Source organism: Sinohyriopsis cumingii, chromosome 14 (genome assembly GCF_028554795.1).
Source record: "Sinohyriopsis cumingii isolate HCF-2022 chromosome 14, ASM2855479v2, whole genome shotgun sequence".
In the NCBI taxonomy this organism is placed as follows: Eukaryota; Metazoa; Mollusca; class Bivalvia; order Unionida; family Unionidae; genus Sinohyriopsis; species Sinohyriopsis cumingii.
This window is the reverse complement of record NC_142974.1, coordinates 66,419,611-66,438,789: the sequence shown is the minus strand read 5'-3', so window position 1 is coordinate 66,438,789 and position 19,179 is coordinate 66,419,611. Positions and strand designations below refer to the sequence as shown.

The 19,179-nt window shown below is 35.2% G+C and overlaps 1 protein-coding gene across 5 annotated transcripts in view; it reads left to right on the top strand.

The window, feature by feature from the left end:
* LOC149784036 (E3 ubiquitin-protein ligase UBR5-like) overlaps nucleotides 1–19,179 on the top strand; it is a 101,565-nt gene that overhangs the window by 45,449 nt on the left and 36,937 nt on the right. For 3 of the 5 annotated variants that reach the window (XM_089932130.1, XM_089932129.1, XM_089932128.1), the window contains 9 exons: nucleotides 80–226; nucleotides 1,725–1,852; nucleotides 2,602–2,834; nucleotides 9,099–9,161; nucleotides 12,521–12,687; nucleotides 13,805–13,988; nucleotides 14,747–14,920; nucleotides 17,819–17,933; nucleotides 18,894–19,028. In XM_089932130.1, the coding sequence (XP_089788256.1) occupies nucleotides 80–226; nucleotides 1,725–1,852; nucleotides 2,602–2,834; nucleotides 9,099–9,161; nucleotides 12,521–12,687; nucleotides 13,805–13,988; nucleotides 14,747–14,920; nucleotides 17,819–17,933; nucleotides 18,894–19,028 (1,346 nt within the window). The remainder of the gene's footprint in view (nucleotides 1–79; nucleotides 227–1,724; nucleotides 1,853–2,601; nucleotides 2,835–9,098; nucleotides 9,162–12,520; nucleotides 12,688–13,804; nucleotides 13,989–14,746; nucleotides 14,921–17,818; nucleotides 17,934–18,893; nucleotides 19,029–19,179) is intronic. The other 2 variants (XM_089932132.1, XM_089932131.1) reach the window with 1 other exon arrangement.

The following is a 19,179-nucleotide window of genomic DNA, read 5'->3' as shown; positions in this document are numbered from 1 at the left end:
GTTCTCATAATCAACACCTGCATATTTAATGTTGTTGCCTGTTATTGTTGAGCGATGCAACTTTGGTACTTTTTTTCAGGCTAAAAAGGACATCACCCACAGCTTATTGTGACTGCTGGGAGAAATGCAAATGCAAGGCTCTTATTGGGGGACAGCAGGGACCCAGATTTGACCTCCTGAACCGATTACTGGTGGAAACAGACCTTGTTACTCTACCCAATAGCAGGTAAAAGAATTTATGGGACCATTCAGAATTGATCAGAAATATTGGATTCACAAGTTTAGCTTAATTTATTAGTGGAATTGAAAAGTGTTACATTACTTTATTTTTTTTAAAAATGCAGAAAACATAACAATATTTATCTAGAGTAGAATCTGTTTAATTTATTGGTGTCAGCTGTTTAATTGTTAGATCAATGAAACACTGAGAACCTACTGGCACAGGATAGCAGCCAGTTATCATCTTTCTTCAAAAAAGACAAATCATGAATCAGTCACCAGTAGAAAAACTTGGTTTAATCCCTAATTGTAGCTAACCTAGTCTGATAAATCGGACCCCCCCAGATATCTGTTGATACTGATGGACAATATGTTGGTCTTTCTGGAACACATCTGTGTACAGATAAGACACTTACCAGTATTTTGTAACAGCTGTTTTTAGTGCAAAATTCAAAATGGCCATAGGACAGGCGTGTGTTATTCCACATGGATTTACAAGTTGCCAAACATAGTAAATTGATCTGGAGATGGTATATACATATCGCCAAAATAACCTTTCAGCTGACAGTATGCTCAACTGCAGCAAAAAATGCCTATACACTATTCTGTGCAGACAAAAGTGGCAGCAGATTTTTGCAGGTTTTAAAGAATAGGTGATATCAGCCCTGAAATGTCCAGTCAGTATTATAGGTGTGGGGATGATTTATTGGCCTATAGCTCACCTGGCCTTAAGGCCGACTCAGCATATGGCATGGCCCTTCATTCTTCATCTGTCATCCATTGCGTGTTTTGTCAACAATTGCTATTTTAAACTTATTCTCAAGAACACACTGGTCCATTTTTGTCATTGAATTTGGGACAGAGCATCCTGGTTTGAATAGTTTTCAGATATTTTTGGATAATTCTGATCCATCACCAAAGATGACTGTGGTTATTAAATTTTGGCATGAAGATCTGTCAAGTTTGTACCAATGATGCTGTTTTACCTCTTGGTTTGCCCACTTGGTTGAATCATACTGAAGACTTATAAAAATATTACTAGTAGCTGCCATGCTTGGCTTCAGCATTTCGATGTTAGCATTAGGACTGGTTGGCCTGGTGTCAGGATAATGTGACTGGGTGGTACATGATGCCATATATCTGCAGAATGATGCCTCATTGTTAGACATTATAAATTTCTACACTTAAGACATCATAGCAATATGACTCAAATTGTTAGAGCTATGTTAAAAATCCCCAAAAAAACACTGAGATTTGCTCACCATTACAAAAAATAGGAAAGCTTTTAAACAACTTCACCTAAACTGTTCAACAGAAGTGGGTTTGAATCATACCATGATATAAGCCCTAAGCGCTACCATGGAAATGAAGTCAGCGTACAAGTTATCATGCTTTAAATTTAACTTCAGTTTTTTATTGAAATTGTTAGGATTTGTAAATTTGCTATTTAATTTGGCGAGAAAAAGAAGATAAATTACACATTATCTGATAATTTTTCTCTTCAGGGGTGAGAATATTTTGTTATTCCTTGTCCAGAGAGTTGGTCGACAGTTGATTGAACAGAGGCAATATAGACCACCACGATCCAGAGTTTCATCTGTCAATCCCCGGAAAAATCCAATTGCAGACATTGGTAAGTATCCATAAATGTAATGATAGATGTACTTTCTTCATGGCAAAGATGGAAATATTTAAATAGTTAATGCCTTTGATAGGTCTTCTGCTGGTCTCAGTAGTGCATTGTTTATTACTAAAGTCTTAATTGGATGACTTCTGCTAAATCAGTAGTGCATTGTTTATTACTAAAGTCTTGATTGGATGACTTCCGCTAAGTCAGTAGTGCATTGTTTATTACTAAAGTCTTAATTGGATGACTTCCGCTAAATCAGTAGTGAATTGTTTATTACTAAAGTCTTAATTTGATGATTTCTGCTGGTCTCAGTAGTGCATTGTTTATTACTAAAGTCTTAATTGGATGACTTCTGCTAAATCGGTAGTGCATTGTTTATTACTAAAGTCTTGATTGGATGACTTCGCTAAATCAGTAGTGCATTATATATTACTAAAGTCTTAATTGGATGGCTTCCGCTAAATCAGTAATGCCTTGGCCTAAGGTCTTGTCTTCTTGTAATCTAGCCTATAATTACTAAAGTTTTGATTATTTTTAAATTACTCTAAAATAAAAATTATAAAACTCTGTAGATTCTGCTTATTTCCCATTGCGTGTTAAATGTGAGTGACATAACTGATAAATAGTTAAGCTTGAGTTTTACTTCATTGGGGTATTTCTATGACTATAATGACTTTTTTATATATCTACTTTTTTATCAATCAAATTGTTTGAAACTGAAAAATTATCAATTGCTGATTTATACATGTTAGATGTGGAGGTACCAGACCATGATCTTGAACCTCCTAGATTTAGCCGTCGAGCCTTGGAGAGGATTTTAAGTGACTGGACAGCTGTCAAGGCGATGCTTATGAGTGGGAAAAAGAATCAGCACAGTGGTGGGCCTGATGTTATTTATGAGGAGCAATTGTACCTGGACAGTCAGAGTGGGAGCGTGAGACTTGACAAGTTTACACACTGTCTGCTGGTGAAGTGTAGCGTAGAGGTACTGGACATTATTGATTATTCTCGTGTTGCATGTATTTTTGTCTTGTCCGCATCATGACATGGCAGACTTCAGGTATTGCTTATGTGGTGGCAGCGACTCTGTCCTCATCAACAATTCTGTGAATGATAAGTTTTGAAGTGTAACAGTATTTAATGTTTTGAAAAATTTATATTCTGCATTGATCAAATTTCAGGCAATCCAGAATGCTTCAAAATTTATTGGTTGGTGAGGACAATTTCGTGGCAAAATAATGGTCACTGTGGGAATGTAGGGGAAAATAGGGCACTTTCACCAATCGGGAAGATAATAGACGCATGAATATTTTCAAAATTCATAAAAATTTGCTCATGTTGAAGAGCATAGGCTCCTTATATCAAATACACAAAGAAATGTGTATGTTGGTGGATGAACTTTTAACTCTGCTGGTCAAAATCAGAACCCAGAATCTGTTAGCGTAAGTTTTGTTATTACTGCTGCTCTTAAGCTCTCGGAAGATTGCCACCACACTTTTAAGACATGTTTATTCCAAAGTTTTGTTGGTCTTAAGTAAAAATGGTGTATCTTGGATATATAATGTGGATACCATTTATGCCCCAGTGAAAATTTTGTTACTGCTACTACTCCAGAAGAGATGATCATATGAAAATAGTTCTGATCTGACTACTATTATTTCTAGCTAGATGGCCATCTTGAAAATCTTGTTACCACTACTTCTCCTATATTGGTAAGGCCTTTTCACCAAATGGTTAGCTTTATACTGAAAGAAAATAGTGCAAATCTAAGAGCCAAAATTGGTCACCATTGCAGCCATCTTAAAATCTTGTTATGTATAGTTGTAAATGAGATGTCACATCACCACTGGGTTTTTGCCAGAAGATTTTTTATGATGTAATAGCTGGTCCAAAATGAAAGATGTGGCAATGTGACATCCAGTATGACTATTGTGGTGAAATTGTTGTTCTTGTGACTTCTCCTGAATGACATCGGATTTTTACCGAAAGATTTATGGTACTAAAATGAAATATATAATTTAAATGCAACATGACCATCATGAAAATCTATTTATTGCTTTTCTTCCTGAATAGATGGTCATATCAACGCAGGATTTTCATCAGATGGCTTCTTACAGTATTGGTCGATTCTAAATGAAAAATGGTACTGATCTTTGCCTAATATGGACATTAGATGGTTTCAGTACTAAGCATTTAAAATAAGAAATGGTCTTATCTTGGATTCCTGAAAATTTGATCTGTTAAGAGAGCATGGGTCCCTTGGGGAGATACTTGTTTCAGTTTGATGCAGTTATTGAGGTCATGTCACCACCTACATGGCCAATTTCCAGCAGGTTGTAAATCACTAACAATTTTCTGATGGCTCATACTGTATATACTCATCTATATGTTGAGTCCAGTTGCATAAACACTGGCTGATCTTGGTCTATATAGTTCGTTAGGTGTAATCAGTAGAACAAACAACATAGACCCTGATCTGCTGGTGTATTATGTTTCAGCATATTAGGTATGTGATGATTGCAGTTGAACTTATAAATGAATATACATATTTTATTGTTGACTTAATCACTTTGTTTAGAGCACTTTATTGTGATTAGTAAAATTGTTTTCTTTTTTCTAATTTAATAATATTTTACATCCAATTTCTCGTAGAGTCGTTGCACTAAAATACACTCCGGTAACAAGTGGCGTCGTAATGTAATGATCTCATTATTTTTACATCCAAGTTCTCACCAAGTTCATTGCTATAAGATGCAGCTGGGTAACAAGTGGCATGATAATATAATAATAATGTAATGACATTTTACATCTAGTTTCTAAGTTCAATGCACTAAGATAATCTCCAGGTAACAAATCACATCCTAATACAATGTCACAACCACATCATGACACATCCATTCTCTGATTGAATTCATTGCAGTAACATACACTTCAGTAACGAGTGACTTCATCATGTAATGTAGTCACAAGTGATATAATGTGTTGTAGTCACAAGTGATATAATGTGTTGTAGTCACAAGTGACATAATGTGTTGTAGTCACAAGTGATATAATGTGTTGTAGTCACAAGTGACATAATGTAATGTAGTCACAAGTGATATAATGTGTTGTAGTCACAAGTGATATAATGTGTTGTAGTCACAAGTGACATAATGTAATGTAGTCACAAGTGATATAATGTGTTGTAGTCAGAAGTGATATAATGTGTTGTAGTCACAAGTGACATAATGTAATGTAGTCACAAGTGATATAATGTGTTGTAGTCACAAGTGATATAATGTGTTGTAGTTACAAGTGACATAATGTAATGTAGTCACAAGTGACATAATGTAACATAACCACATCATTTTGAGCTGCATAGTGTGCTGATTTCGGAAATTTGTTGAAAATTACGTCTTTTCATGGTTTGCAGGCTAGACATTATATTCCATTATAACTTTTGTTTGATTCCTTGTATTTTTATTGGTGGAGAAAACTGCATGTACAACAGATCAAACTGTATAGTGATATTAAAACTAAAATTAAACACAAAGCTGAAGTGAACAACAGTTCACATTCATCTGTTCTCTTCAGGGTATCTATTTATGTCTATTGTTCCAACTGGACCAATAATTAATATACCATCTTATAGCGAACCTTCTATTACAAATGGCCCTTTTGTCCCAATGGTGACCTTTCATGGGCCATCTAGATAATAATGTGATATTGACCCAAATGAAAAACTTCTTCAGCAGAAGCAAGACAGGAAGTGGCTCACAGTAGGAATACCATTCGCAAATCCACGCTTGTCACTGGACCTTGCAACAGTCAGTTGTAAGCGAATGTGTTGAGAGATGGCTCTTCATATCAGTTTCTTGGAAATTAAAGCCATCCTCGATGCCTCCAACAATTGGGTTGAATGCTGGTGAGGATACATGGTGCTAATACTGTCAGACAATTGTGGTCATGTACCTTTCTCAAACAGGGAGGGATGAAATCACTGGACCTTTGTGTTATTTACTGGGATTACTTTTGGTGGTGTGCCCAATAGCAGATAAATTTCCAGGTCTACCATATACCAGTGTATTAGCTAAATCGTTTTCGAGGAGAGGACAACTGCTTCACACAGTGGTTTCTCCATCTTTCTACAGTCAATGGAATTTGTGTCTGATAATAGATGTTTTGCGACAAGGTAGAGCAACAAATGACCCACCTTCATCTACCCATTTCCAGACACAGAAGTATGGGCCACTGATGCTGTATCAGTCATCTGGTAGGGAATGTGAGTCTATGCCTTCCATCCAGCAGTCCTGATACAAAAAGTTCATAAAGTGATGGACACGAACTGCCATATAGTTCTCAATGATGGAACAAGTCCTGGATCAGTGATCTGATCTCCCTGGTGACTGATGTACCCAGGAAAGTCCTGGCAATCCCCACCCTTTGCAAGCAGCACAGATCACCACTGTTTACTCCATTTTCTGAGAAATTCCTCCTTTATGTTTGATTTTTACCAGGGATGCCTTGCATGAAAAGGAGTAGTAGACAGTACAAGACATTTTTGACAAGTGGATTTTTTTGTAGTTTGAACAGATTTTATGATGATGTACTGCCAGAAAAAAGAGGGGGGAATTGTGCATTAAGTATGGACCCTATATTTGATGGATCCTGTCTTTTTTTTGTTTATTTTTTTACATTTATGTTTATCTTATATCGTATTTATCTTTTAAAGAATATTAATATGAATACTTTTTATCATTCTTTGTTGGAGTACAGCATGTTACTTTTTTGGAGAATGGTGTTGCAATTCTGTATCATCTTATTTTTAGAATAACTTGTTATTGGCATTATATGGCCTCTGTTGTTATATATATATATATATATATATATAGAGAGAGAGAGAGAGAGAGAGAGAGAGAGAGAGAGAGAGAGAGTTGGGTGTTGCCCAGTGGACTGCTCAGGTTGCCAAGTGGTTAGAGTATCTGTCTCATATGTAGGAGGTCCCAGGTTTGAACCCTGGCCAAGTCATACCAAAGATGGGTCTAACAGCTGCCTCGCTAAGTGCTCAGCGTTCAGAGTTAGTGTTAGGATTGGTTGGCCTGGCATCAGTATAATGTGACGGGGTGGGACATCATGCTGCATGTCTGCGGCATGATGCCTCAGTGCTAGACATCACTATAAACTGCCACACAGCAGACGTCATGGTGATATGACTGAAAAATTGTTATGGTTATGTTAAAAATCCAAATCACACACACAATTTTATACACTTTGTAATTCTGTTGTACATGCACAATTCTATACCATGACAAAAATGTTTTTGAAGGTTAAACATAGCAACCCTGTTAATTTCTGCTTTAGTTTTCGTCTGGTTTGTGCTTTCAAAATGTAATCACAGGCATGTTTCACATCTGGTCATTGCTTGGCTATTTTACTGAGTTGGGTTATAAAAGAATTTCTGACCAAAAAGTTTTATGGAGTCCCAGAACTTGGCACCATTAAGGACAGAAGAATATTCCAGTGAATCAGGCTGGAAGCATAGATTCGAATCCATCATGAAACATTGGAATAAATGGTGAAACAATTTATGCAACAAAAGTTGTTCTTAATTTCCTTGATACTGAAAAACATATAATGGTTTTGAAATTCATTTCAGAATGAAACCATTTGGTATAACCATAAAAACATGCTGCAGATGATTGAGTTTGGTTCTTGAGTTGTTGGTTGGTTGGAATTTTGAAAACTCTTTTTGAAACACTTTTCTCATAATAATACGGAGAAAATGGGAGTTACGACTCATGCTGACCTGGGCAGGTATTGATATTATGACTCTTGGATTACGAGTCTGATGCTGTACCAATTGGGCTACAATGGCCCCTGCAAAATATTGAAATGTCAGGATAGTGCAGTGGTTATTAATCACTTTTCCCAGACATTCTCATAGCTCTTTAGTTTGGAAGCATGCATGAAACAGATAATAGGTCAATGGTCATTGTTATGGTTTTTTTTCTCAATGAATTCTCCCATTTCCATTGTGTCAAGTTGCCTGTATTTCAGACAGAACCTTGTACCGCTACCTGACCCGAAAGGTATGCAATCCCTTTAGCAAAGAAACTCTGGCTCATAACTGATAGAGGAGCTGCAACAGTTGCAACATGGAACCAGTTACCTTCCAATATTTAATTGTCCTAAATTAAGTGCAGTATTTTTCCTAGTTGCAGACTAGATCTGTTCTTTGCATTATGTGTAAATGTTTCTCCCACCTAGCCAAAAAGAAGTAACAATTCTGTGGTAACTGGTCCTGTGCAGTAACTTCCTTTAGTTTAGAATAGTGATATTCAATAACTATCGAAAGCAAATGTAAAAATTATTGATGTTACTGAATTATCCTAGTAAGTTGTCTTGTACTTTGTGATTTCACATGGTTAGTGAAATTTTTAAAATTTCAAGGTATATAGTTTTGAGACTGAGTTTAAATTTTGTTGCTCTGACAGACTGTGGGCCAAGGAAGTGAAAAGTACTGGATAGAAGTTGTTAAAACTTGTTTAACACTAAATTTTAAAGAAAATTGTGGATTTAATTTTAAAGACCGTTAACAAATCCAGGTCTGTATTGGATGGAATTTTTTACCAAGATGGATCACATATGCCTTGTCATTTCCATTAATAACGCTCACTTTGGCTGTTGCAGTTTTGTAGTGTATTGAGTATGAGATATGATTCTCATTAAAACTGGCTAGCCATCTTCTTATGAATATTTATAATTACAAGTAAACTTTAGAGGTCTTGTGTATTTTGTATGCTTCTCAACATGCATAATGCTGGATTCATAAATCATTTATCAGCACCACAAAAGTGTTTTGTTTTTATTTTTCAAAACAACGTAGCAGAAGTTAAAAGTAGGCAGCAAACCTCCAGTAAATTATAGAGCTTTCTTGCTCAAAACCGTTGTTATTATTTGCATTCTAAACTTGCATGAGCACAAGAGGTGGAGAATTTTGCTGCCTGCTTGATTAAAAAACTGGAATAAGCCAGATAGCTGTCAATTTTTGAATAGATTGCAGGGATTTTCCTAGGGTATTGTTTGTGGGTTAAATATAGACCTATTCCAAATCCCATCCCCAAATGATTTGACATATAAATTCTTGATTCAGTTCTGTTTTGCCAAATTTCATGGGCTGTATGTCCCAGTTCAGGAAAGAAAACAACAAACTAGGAAAATCCCTAGATTAAAATAGTTCTAGTAACTCTTGTGTTTTATATTCCTCTAGATTGCTGAGCTAGTGAGCACGATGCCACTGACACTGTTCAAGGAAACCGTCATAGATTTGAATGTAAGCTTCCTTAAGAGGGTTCCAAAAACTGTTTAAGTTATGGAGCCCAATCACATTTATTCAATTATATCACAGCGATCTGGCCCGCCATCATTATTTTCCCCTTGAGAGGGATCTTAATTAAACATTCATACAAAGAATTTTCCAGATTGATCCAGCTTCCAAATCAAGTTGCTTTGTTTGTAAACTAGAGTAAATCAGTCAGAACATCTTGGGCCTTCCATGGGTGGAAAATGCTTCAAATTTAATATAGCTGATGCTGTACTGGAAATATGGGAATTACACGGCTAGAACATGGCAGTGTACATAATAGAGATGCCATAATGTTAACGTGATTTCTTGGGAAAGGATCAAGATAACATGATTGTTTTACCCAAGGAAACAGCTGGATTGCTGGTAAATATTCAAAAACAGAACATGTTAAATTTAAGTTTTGGTTTTACTCTTGTAAAAGCCCTGGTTGGTGTGATTGAATGTAAAGACTGTTCTTATAAGAGTTACTTGCCCTTTGCATGTGATGTTGCTGTGTGGAGTTTTACAAGACAAAAGCATAGTCACCAATAAAAAAGTTTTTAAAAAGTGTTAGAATGTGAAATAAAAAAAAGAAGAATCAAATGGATAACTTCTTTGGCTCTCAAAGTGGCTATAGCTACTTAATGGGTTGTTCAAATGGATTGAGCTGATTCAAAAGATTCTTTTAATCAGATACAAAAATTTTAAATATGCCGACATACATTAAAGGTCTAGTGGTACAAGATGAAACATTTTTTTTTACCCTGTCGTGTGGCCTAATCTTCTTATTATACATGCATAATGTAATAAAATCCCATATTAATGACAGAAATTTGCATGACATTGCAATGTCATTTTAAATAGATCTATCCCAAGCATCAAGGTCTTAAAATATTAATATACATATCTTATTTGATGCATCATGATTCAAATTTGCTTGGTTTATAAATTTTTAAGCCATTTTTTACACGAATGTTTGCGTTGAATTTAATTTGTCAAAATGATGTACTTAGCATTAAATTATAATGTCCTGTGATGTATTAAGTTTGATTTGACCTTTGTGCTTGGGATGGCTGAATGTGTACAGCACTCACTCATTATAAGGCCCTTCATTATGACATGGTTCTTTATAAGACATTCTCGCTATAAGGCTGTGTACTCGGTCTCACATGTAAAGCGTTATAATGAGAAAGTTCTGTATATGACACAGTTCTGTATATTACACAGTGACAAGACACGGTGACATGTGATAAAATTATAAGTCCTTCTAGTTGAACATCATAAATAAATATTCTGGAGAAAAAAAAAGATTTTTCTATGGAATGTTTTAGTAACTGCTCATATATTTCATGTAACCTAGAAGCTAACCATAGTTGAAAAGGCAACGGTTAAATTTTGTTTTATTTTCCTCTTATGAACTTAATAGATTCACAGATGTTAATTATATTTTGTTACACTATGTAATTTATAAAATACATAACTTAAAAAGCAGAGCATTTCTTGGAAAGTAAATGATGCAATAAGTGTAAACTTTAATTTAAAGCCTGTGTGAAGGGTTTCTAATAATGCAGATGTTTACATCAGATGTGGATTGTGTGTGTGTGTGTGTGCCAGCCAGCAAGCATGTGTGCATGTATGTGTGTATGCATATACTAACAAGTGCTTTAAATATGACAAATTTAAAAAGTTTAGTCAATGCTAACTTTTAATTTATTAGTTAATGTAAGATACTTTTAAAGAAAAAGAAAGTTTGTGCACTGTTATAATCAGAGGCCAGTTGGATTGTATAAAATGTCCTATCCTTTTAGCATGTCTAAAATGAATGATACCAATAGCCATAGCATTGCACAGATTTTGCAATATGTTTTTATTTGTGCCTGGGTTCAGATATAAATAATTGAATTTTTAAGACACATCCCTTGATTGACCAATGAACAGTTAAGGGTAATACTTGAATTTTCACAGCAGATAAAACATCTGTGTAAAAATTTCCCCCAAATAAGCAAATTTAAGTCCATGCTATTCGTTAATTACAAGTTTTGGTAAAATTCTTCCTTCTTGATATATTTGTGTAAGCAAGCCAACACCCATAATCACCAATTCTTAGCTGTACTGATCACAATATGTCATGTTCATTGTCTGTCCCATCCTTAAGCACAGATATGTTGTTGCTATTTGGGGATTGCCACGAAAGTTTACACACACATTCATCCCAAGGTCTAGTTGGCCCTAATGAAAAGATTGTCTGTGAACAGCAGATATAATTTTTTTTACTACTGCTACATTTGAATAGATGATCATATCAACATGGGTTTGCTTATTATGTCAAGATTGTCATAGATGAAAAAGGTACTAATCTGACAACCAATATGGACACCTAGCCAGCTTGAAGATTTTGTCATCACCTCTCTTCCAGTACGGAAAGTCATATCAGCATGGTGTTTTCACAAATAACTTCTTATTATTGTCTAGTTGATCCAAAGTTACAATGGTGCCAATCTGAGAGCCATAGTGGCTGCCATAGTGGCCTTCTTGGTAATCTTGTTATTGTTAATTCTCTTGAATGGATGGTCAGATTGACATTGGGCTTTTACCGGAAGACATATTATGTATACTTGGGCATTGATGAAAAATGATGCTATGATATTCAAAATTGCCACCATGTCAGTTATCTTGAAAATCTGTTCCTCCTAAGTGGATTGCTGTATGGACCAAAAGACTTCATATGGTATCTAGTTGTTCCTTAGTAAAAATGGTATCATCAATGGCTGCCACATGTGCCATTTGAAAAGCGTATTTATTACTAATCCTTCCAAAGCAATGGTCATATTGATCAGGGCTTTCACCAAAAGACGTCTAATGATGTCCTAAATGAAAATGTGGTTCATCTTTAAATCCAGAATGAAAATCTTTTTATCATTATGATTATTAGAGATGGTTTCAGCACTTTGCATTTTAAATATTTTCTAAAATTGATCATATCTTGGATTCCTGGGAATTGATTTTGGCCATTAGAGCATAAATCCCTTTGGGGGACTATTTGTAATTTTATAAAAATTGCCAGTGAATTGTTTTGTGCCATATTGATCAATCTCCTCGGCTTGACAGCATGGACTCAAATATCTGTTTTTAAACTGGAATTTTCATGATATAAACTATCCATACTTTACACATTCCTTGACCTAAATCTGTTTTAACAGTAAAATCTGTTGATTGTGAATATCTTTCTTATCTTCCAATCATCAATAATATAAATTTGAGTATGTACCAGTTTTTGATAGGTCATGTGAAGATGGAGCTGAACATTTGCTTTTTTGCATTTGACAATCTGTTATATTCTTTTTAAGATGTTGGATACAATACTGACAACATTGATTAGAGAAATGAAGAACGAGAATGTGGAGGGACGTAAGCAGGAAGCGAAGATGGTGGCTCGGAGGTTCATCCGTTCAGTTGCCCGCATCTTTGTTGTGCTTAACATTGAGATGACTCCAAACTCAAGCAAGAAGAAAAGGTTTGCATTTGCATCTTATTCTGTCACACTTGCCATGCAATTGTTTTCACATTAAGGATAAATTAACTGCCATAAAGGCTGGGGTTGTTTTCCATTTATTAGACTGATAAAATCTTTGACACAGACCTGGAGTTACAGTTTGCAGACCGAATCAGGGTCTGTGTTGTCAAGTCTTTCTATGATGTCTACTAAACAGGGTAGGTGAGATCTTTGATCTCATTGCTCCAAATCAGATCAAGAGATCTCATTGCTCCAAGGCAGATCAAGGTCTGTGGGGTTCACAGTTTAATTTGACATCAACTTATGAAATTTGCCGTTGAGTATGTGATTCCTTACTTTATTATCTCTAAGCTTTAAAAGGAAATAAGATATGTGATCTCGCCAAGTTAGAGTGGATATATGTACATATATTATTTTATGTGTAAATTCAAACAATTTCCTTGTTATTGAGGATAGAGACCAGAAAATGATAGATATTATTATACTCCTACAAACAAATTTTGGGGAAGGGTGCAGGCAGAATAAGAGCTGTGTACCTCTCTTTATGTCCAGCACACTGTTTACTTAACACTTTGAGACATCTTAATGAAACTAATCCAATGGCCTAAGTGGTTAGAGCATTTGCCTTGGATGGGGGATGTCATGGGTTTGAACCCAAGCCAAGTTATACCAAAGACTTCTAAAAATGATACACGCAACTGCCTTGCTAGGAAGCTCAGCATTAAGAAATTAGTGTTATGACTGGTCGGCCAGATAAAATGACTTGGTGGGATGTGATACCACATGTTTGCTGCATGATGCCCCAGTGTGAGAAATCACTATAAATTTTCACATCCATAGATTAAATTCTTGTTGGGTAATGTCACCAGAGCTTATTGAGATGTATTCATGAAACTTGGTATGCATTTGTATCTTGATAAGAGTTCACAATAGTACTGTTAGAGTTATTTCACCCTCTTAGTTGTGATCACAGGATTTTTAATTGGCAGCATTTTATACTTTATTAAAGAGAAAAGTAAAATGAACAAATAAAGGAATTTTCATACTAATGGTATTTACTATTTCACAGTTGTTTTTTTATGGTTCAATCCTTTGTTTTCTTTCTTCTTTTTGAAAGTGCCCCTGGAATGTCATCATGTCAACCGTTGGTGAAGTGCAAGCGTGCATTCCAGGCACTGATCAACATCGCTATTGAAGAGCTTTGTGAGATTGCCAACTCACTTATTGCACCTGTGAGAATGGGCGTTGCTAGACCCACAGCACCTTTCTCTCTTGTCTCTGCTAATGTTGAGGCAGTGCAGGTAAGATAATGCTTTAAAGAAACGTCTCAGAATCTGCATAACCACTTTTTTATATAGCTATAAAGCATGTGAATAAAGTGCTCAAAATAGTAAAACAATTCCTTGACACAAATTTTTTTTATGTGGTTTGAATTAATCATTTTTTTTTTTACTGATTACATGCTTAGCCAGATTTTGTTTTGGAGTCTAGTTATTATAGTTGAAAGTAACACACATTTGTATGCATTTTCTTTTGGAACTGGGACTTCTTTGTTTGCACCAGGACCTGAGTACACTGGATTAGAACTGGAAAAGTTAACAAAAGTTAAACCATTTCTGTTATAACTTTACCTACTGTTTTGATGGGGTTGAACTCTGATGGGATGAGGTGTCAAAATGTTGACAAAGCAGAGTTGCTTTATATTTTTAACTGTAATTAGTGATCATTGTTTCCCTTTCTGATCATTTGTGCAAGGTTTGAATTTTGCTCAGTCTGACCTCCCAGTTCTAACACCAAGGAGATTTTTGACTCTTAGTCTTGAACTCTAGGGGGAAAAACAGTATCATTGATACATGAATAGCAACTTGACATAGAATCTTACTTGACTTGATACATCGGCTTTTAGCACTCTTGAAGCAATGGCACAGTTTAGCTAGTGTTATATTTCTTATCTTGGTTTAAAACATCTTCAGTTTGTCTGTAAATAAAGGGCTCTTTTTAGATAAGTAACTCTATTTGATGGATCAGTTTTTCAAATATTTGCATCTTCTGTGCCCAGGGAAGTGATGAAATATTCAGTGCAGATCCACTACAGCCTCGTACTACATCCCCAGAGGAAGTGTCCCACAATGTGTCTTATGTCCAGCCAGACATTGCCCCACAAAATGCTGTCCCAGCTGAACCAGCCCATGATCGTGAGGATGATGAGATGATACCTGCAGATATGGAGGAGGTAAGATGTCAGATTTGAACTAGGATGAACTCTCAGTGTTGTTTGTAAATAAACTAAAATTATGTTTTTTGAGCACTGCTTTCTAACCACTGATTTTGCTCCTGGCCAGAATGCAAAACTTAGCCAGGATACATGGACAACATTATGTGCCTTGCAGCAGTTATTTTGCAGCATCCCCCCTCCCCAGTTAATGTTGTTGTTACCTTTATTTCGCAGTTATGCTTATCTTTGGTTTCATTTAAAACTTGGAGTCGGTGGTTGTTCGTTAAACTTAGCTTTTGAGAATTTTGATTTAAGTCGGATTCCCTTTAGACCTATAATGGTATATTTATGTATATATTTAGCTTAGAGGATATTTAAGCGTGAATAAGATATATTTCAATGAGTGATAAACTCAGTACTTTCACGAGTGGCAAAAAGGAAATATATTTGTTCTTTGTTCGTAGAAAGCAAATTTTCGTTTTATTTTGTGCTCAAAATTACTGGTTAGCAACTTGGGCTGTACAGCCGGTTGATGTAGCACATTTCTTATTGAATCCAGCATAATGTCTGTGGTTTACTATGTATGTTCTGCTATGGTTATTTACAGAAAATATAAACGTTAACACAGTTCTCCTTCCAAGTTCAAAGTAATGTAGCACAGTAAATTAAGTAATTCCTTCCTGGAATTGAACTTGAGTCGCCTTTACTGTAGGCAGCCATTTTAAACACTCGACCATGTAAGCTTCAATGATTAACTTCAAATTTCATGGTTATAAGGGGGCCCTGAGTGGCTGAATGGTCTAAAGTGCTCACTGTTATGGATCACTACTGGCTCATCTCCGTCTGCGTGGGTTCGAGTCTCGGGCTCGGCCAATGTGGGTACGTGAGAACGCTCGCCATTAGCTTCTCATAGGTTGGTTCTTTTCAGGGTTTTTCCATGTTCTTCCTCCACCATTTATACTGGCTGCCATGTATAGCCTATCTTGTGTGATGAAAAATCATTAAACCCAAGAACAATAACAGCACGGTTATAATGTTATCCCTCTCTAGTGATGGCCTGTAAAAAACTCCAGTGAAATAACAAAATTATTTCTCGCGGAAAATTCAAGCTTACAAATTCTCTTTTAGTTGGATGCTTTTTTTCCCATTACAACTAAAGTGTGGCCGTCATTACAGGTGTGCATGTGTTTTTTATAATAGTTTTGATGAAATTGTGCAGATCTTTTGGTTTTAAACTGTGTATGTAGAGGTGAGAGGGAGAGAATAGTAGCCTTTTAGGGTGGCATCATTTTTGTCTTATCAGCAAGTGTCACTTTCCTGGTGTTGATGGCAGCCACATCGATGGATGTTATCAGTGTTACAGTTTTGTGCCTCTCTAGGTCAGATATGACGTGAATTCATTAGTGCATGCACATAGGTGAAACATCAGATTCCCTGTAGCTTTCTTGGAATGAATTGGAATGTGATACATAAAACTGAAGTGGGAGATGTACATGATTTATAGGGAAAGATCTTGTATCTACAGAACTTGAGAATGTTCACAGTTGCTTACAAATTATTTTCATTCTCTTGCTTTACTTCTCTGTAGTTTGGTTTCTTTAGCTGAATTGCTATAACTATCATACATCCAGAAATTCTTTGGGGTTCTATACCTGGACCTCTAAAACTATTGGCACATCCAGAAATTGTTGTGATTTTTATTCTTGGACTGCTAAAAGTATTGTGCATTTAGAAATTGTTTGTGGTCCTACTGATGGACGTCTCTAACTACTGTACATCAAGAAATTGTTTGGGATTATATCCTAGGTTTATTTTGTGGACTGCTCATACTATTGGACCACCAGAAATAGTTCATATTGGTATAGGTTATAGATTGGAATTTGGTGTATGCAGGGTGTCATAAATTAGTTTTGTCATTATTGGCACCATAGTAGTATTACACTCTGAATTAGACTGTATGGAGTTTGCTCAGATGAGAACTTGATTAATTGATCTGTTATTATGTTCAGATTTTTAAAATTCCTATTATTTTAAATAATGGTCACTTCATGAAAATCGAAAGTTGAATTTAACTGGCACAAAGGTGCTTGTTGGACTTATTTTTAAAAATTTTATTACGACTCTGTGGTCTTAAACTTAGTAATAGAAAGGAGGAAAAACAAGAAGTTTTGTAAAATAAATAATTTATTTCTGTCAATTATATAATGAAAATTTAAGAGAAACTTAAAGCACTGTGAATTTAGCCAAAAATAATTGTAAAAGTTAAAATTAGCTTCGTTATATCTTGGCAACAAAATGGTCATTACAATCTATAATAATGGACAAAGATTAAACACACAGTATAGAGATATACATAACAATTTTACAAGCAAATGTATCTCAAAGGGTAAATAAAAATCAACGAGTTGTTTTAGTATAACAGGTTTACCGATTTTTTTCAGTCTGTTTGAATTATAACAAATGTCTTGTGCCCTAATAACATACTAGTCTTAAAGCCAAACTAATCTTGCGCCATTTTTACCGGACTTCATAAAATGATGTAAATAATGAAAGATGCCTTGAATAGATGTAACTTTTCAAGGTATTAATTTGTTGCTTGATGTTAATTTCTGTCATCAACATGAAGATAAAACATTTTTTTTCTTTTTCATTTTATTCTCATGTAAAACCTGCCATAAGCTGGGTATACATTTAGGAGTTTTCTTCTACCTTGTAGCATTTGTAAGAGATAATTGTGTTTGTGGTTTATTTATTCCAGGTTGTTTTCTTTTCTTCATTGGAAAACTTATTTCATGAAAACTTCTAAGCTATCAAGAACATGTTGGATAATTTTCAAGAACTTGACACTTAATTGATGCAAAATAAAAGTAGCTAAAACGAAAGAAATTTAATCCTTACCCATCTGTGGCATTGCAGGTTGAAGTTGTTGAAGGAATGGTGGAAGACGACCACTCTGACCATCAGTCTGACAATGAAGATCATCGGTCAGAACACTCGGACAGAGATCAACCTCACCCAGAGCATGATGATGGTATGATAATTTTTCTCCTCTCACCTATATAAACTAAATAAGATACAGGAATTATACTTCCGACAATGTCATCAGCTTGAATGCTTGATATTTGTTTTGTATTTAATTCCTTTTTGTCATATACTGAAGAGCAGTTCATATTATTGTATATCATTGTATGGATGCAGATGAGTCTTGTGCAACAGTTTTTATTCTTTTACATTGTTCAGGTGGTTCGCACATGTGATGGCGATATGAAATTCACTGTATCACATTTACGATGTTAAATACATTTGATGTGCAAGTTTTAACATTTGGTAGTGTAAAAATGCTTTTTGTGGCTTTACACTTAAAAAACAATTAACTTTGCAGCATATATGCAATCAGTCCTTGCATAATAAGTAATATCATACTATGTTATTGTATATTGTTATGAAAAAAATTCATCATTGTAATATGGGTTATAATATTTTAGCTTTATTGAGGGATTATTTCCTCCATACTTATGGCATAATGTTTATGGTCTTGTACCAAATATAATTGGAATTATTAATAATGCTGATAATAGTTACAAACTTTATTGTCTTACTAAAATTATTGACAGTATAATTTTTAAGTTTTAAAAACAATCATTTAGACATTCTAGTCATTGTGGTAGTTGTCTTCCTTTTGGTATTCCACTTCTGGTAATAACTTGAAGAAGTAGTAGCAAATGCTTTTCAGAAGGCAATTACCTCATTATTGCCACAAAAATATTTTGTATGTTAATATACATTTTCTTTTGATGCACAATGGAAAAATGAGGTTATTTAGAGCATTGTATTTGTGGAGTTACTTTCTTCCATCTGATCTTGCGTAAATTGTTATTACTTTAATACAGTCATCAGTATTCCCAGTACATGAATTATTTTTTAAATGAAGGAGAGGTCATTGTGGAAGAGAAGACAATAATGAATTGGGAAATTGATAATTTTTTTCCAGCTGGGGCTGAGAGTGACATGGACCTTGACTTGCTGGCAGAGTCGGAGAGCGACAGTGAGAGTAGTCACAGTAATGTTGACAATCTGAGTGTCCAGAGGAGTGCTGTTACTGCAGCAACAGCAGGATCTGATGCAGGTTAGTGGACGCACACATGGCATGTATGCACTCAAGGGCATGTGTACACACACAGACACATACATATCAAGGAACTTAAATTATTTTCCCAGATATCAGTCTCAGTTTCAATGACAGCAGGTCTAGGTATGTGCAGTTTGAAGCCAGGCTC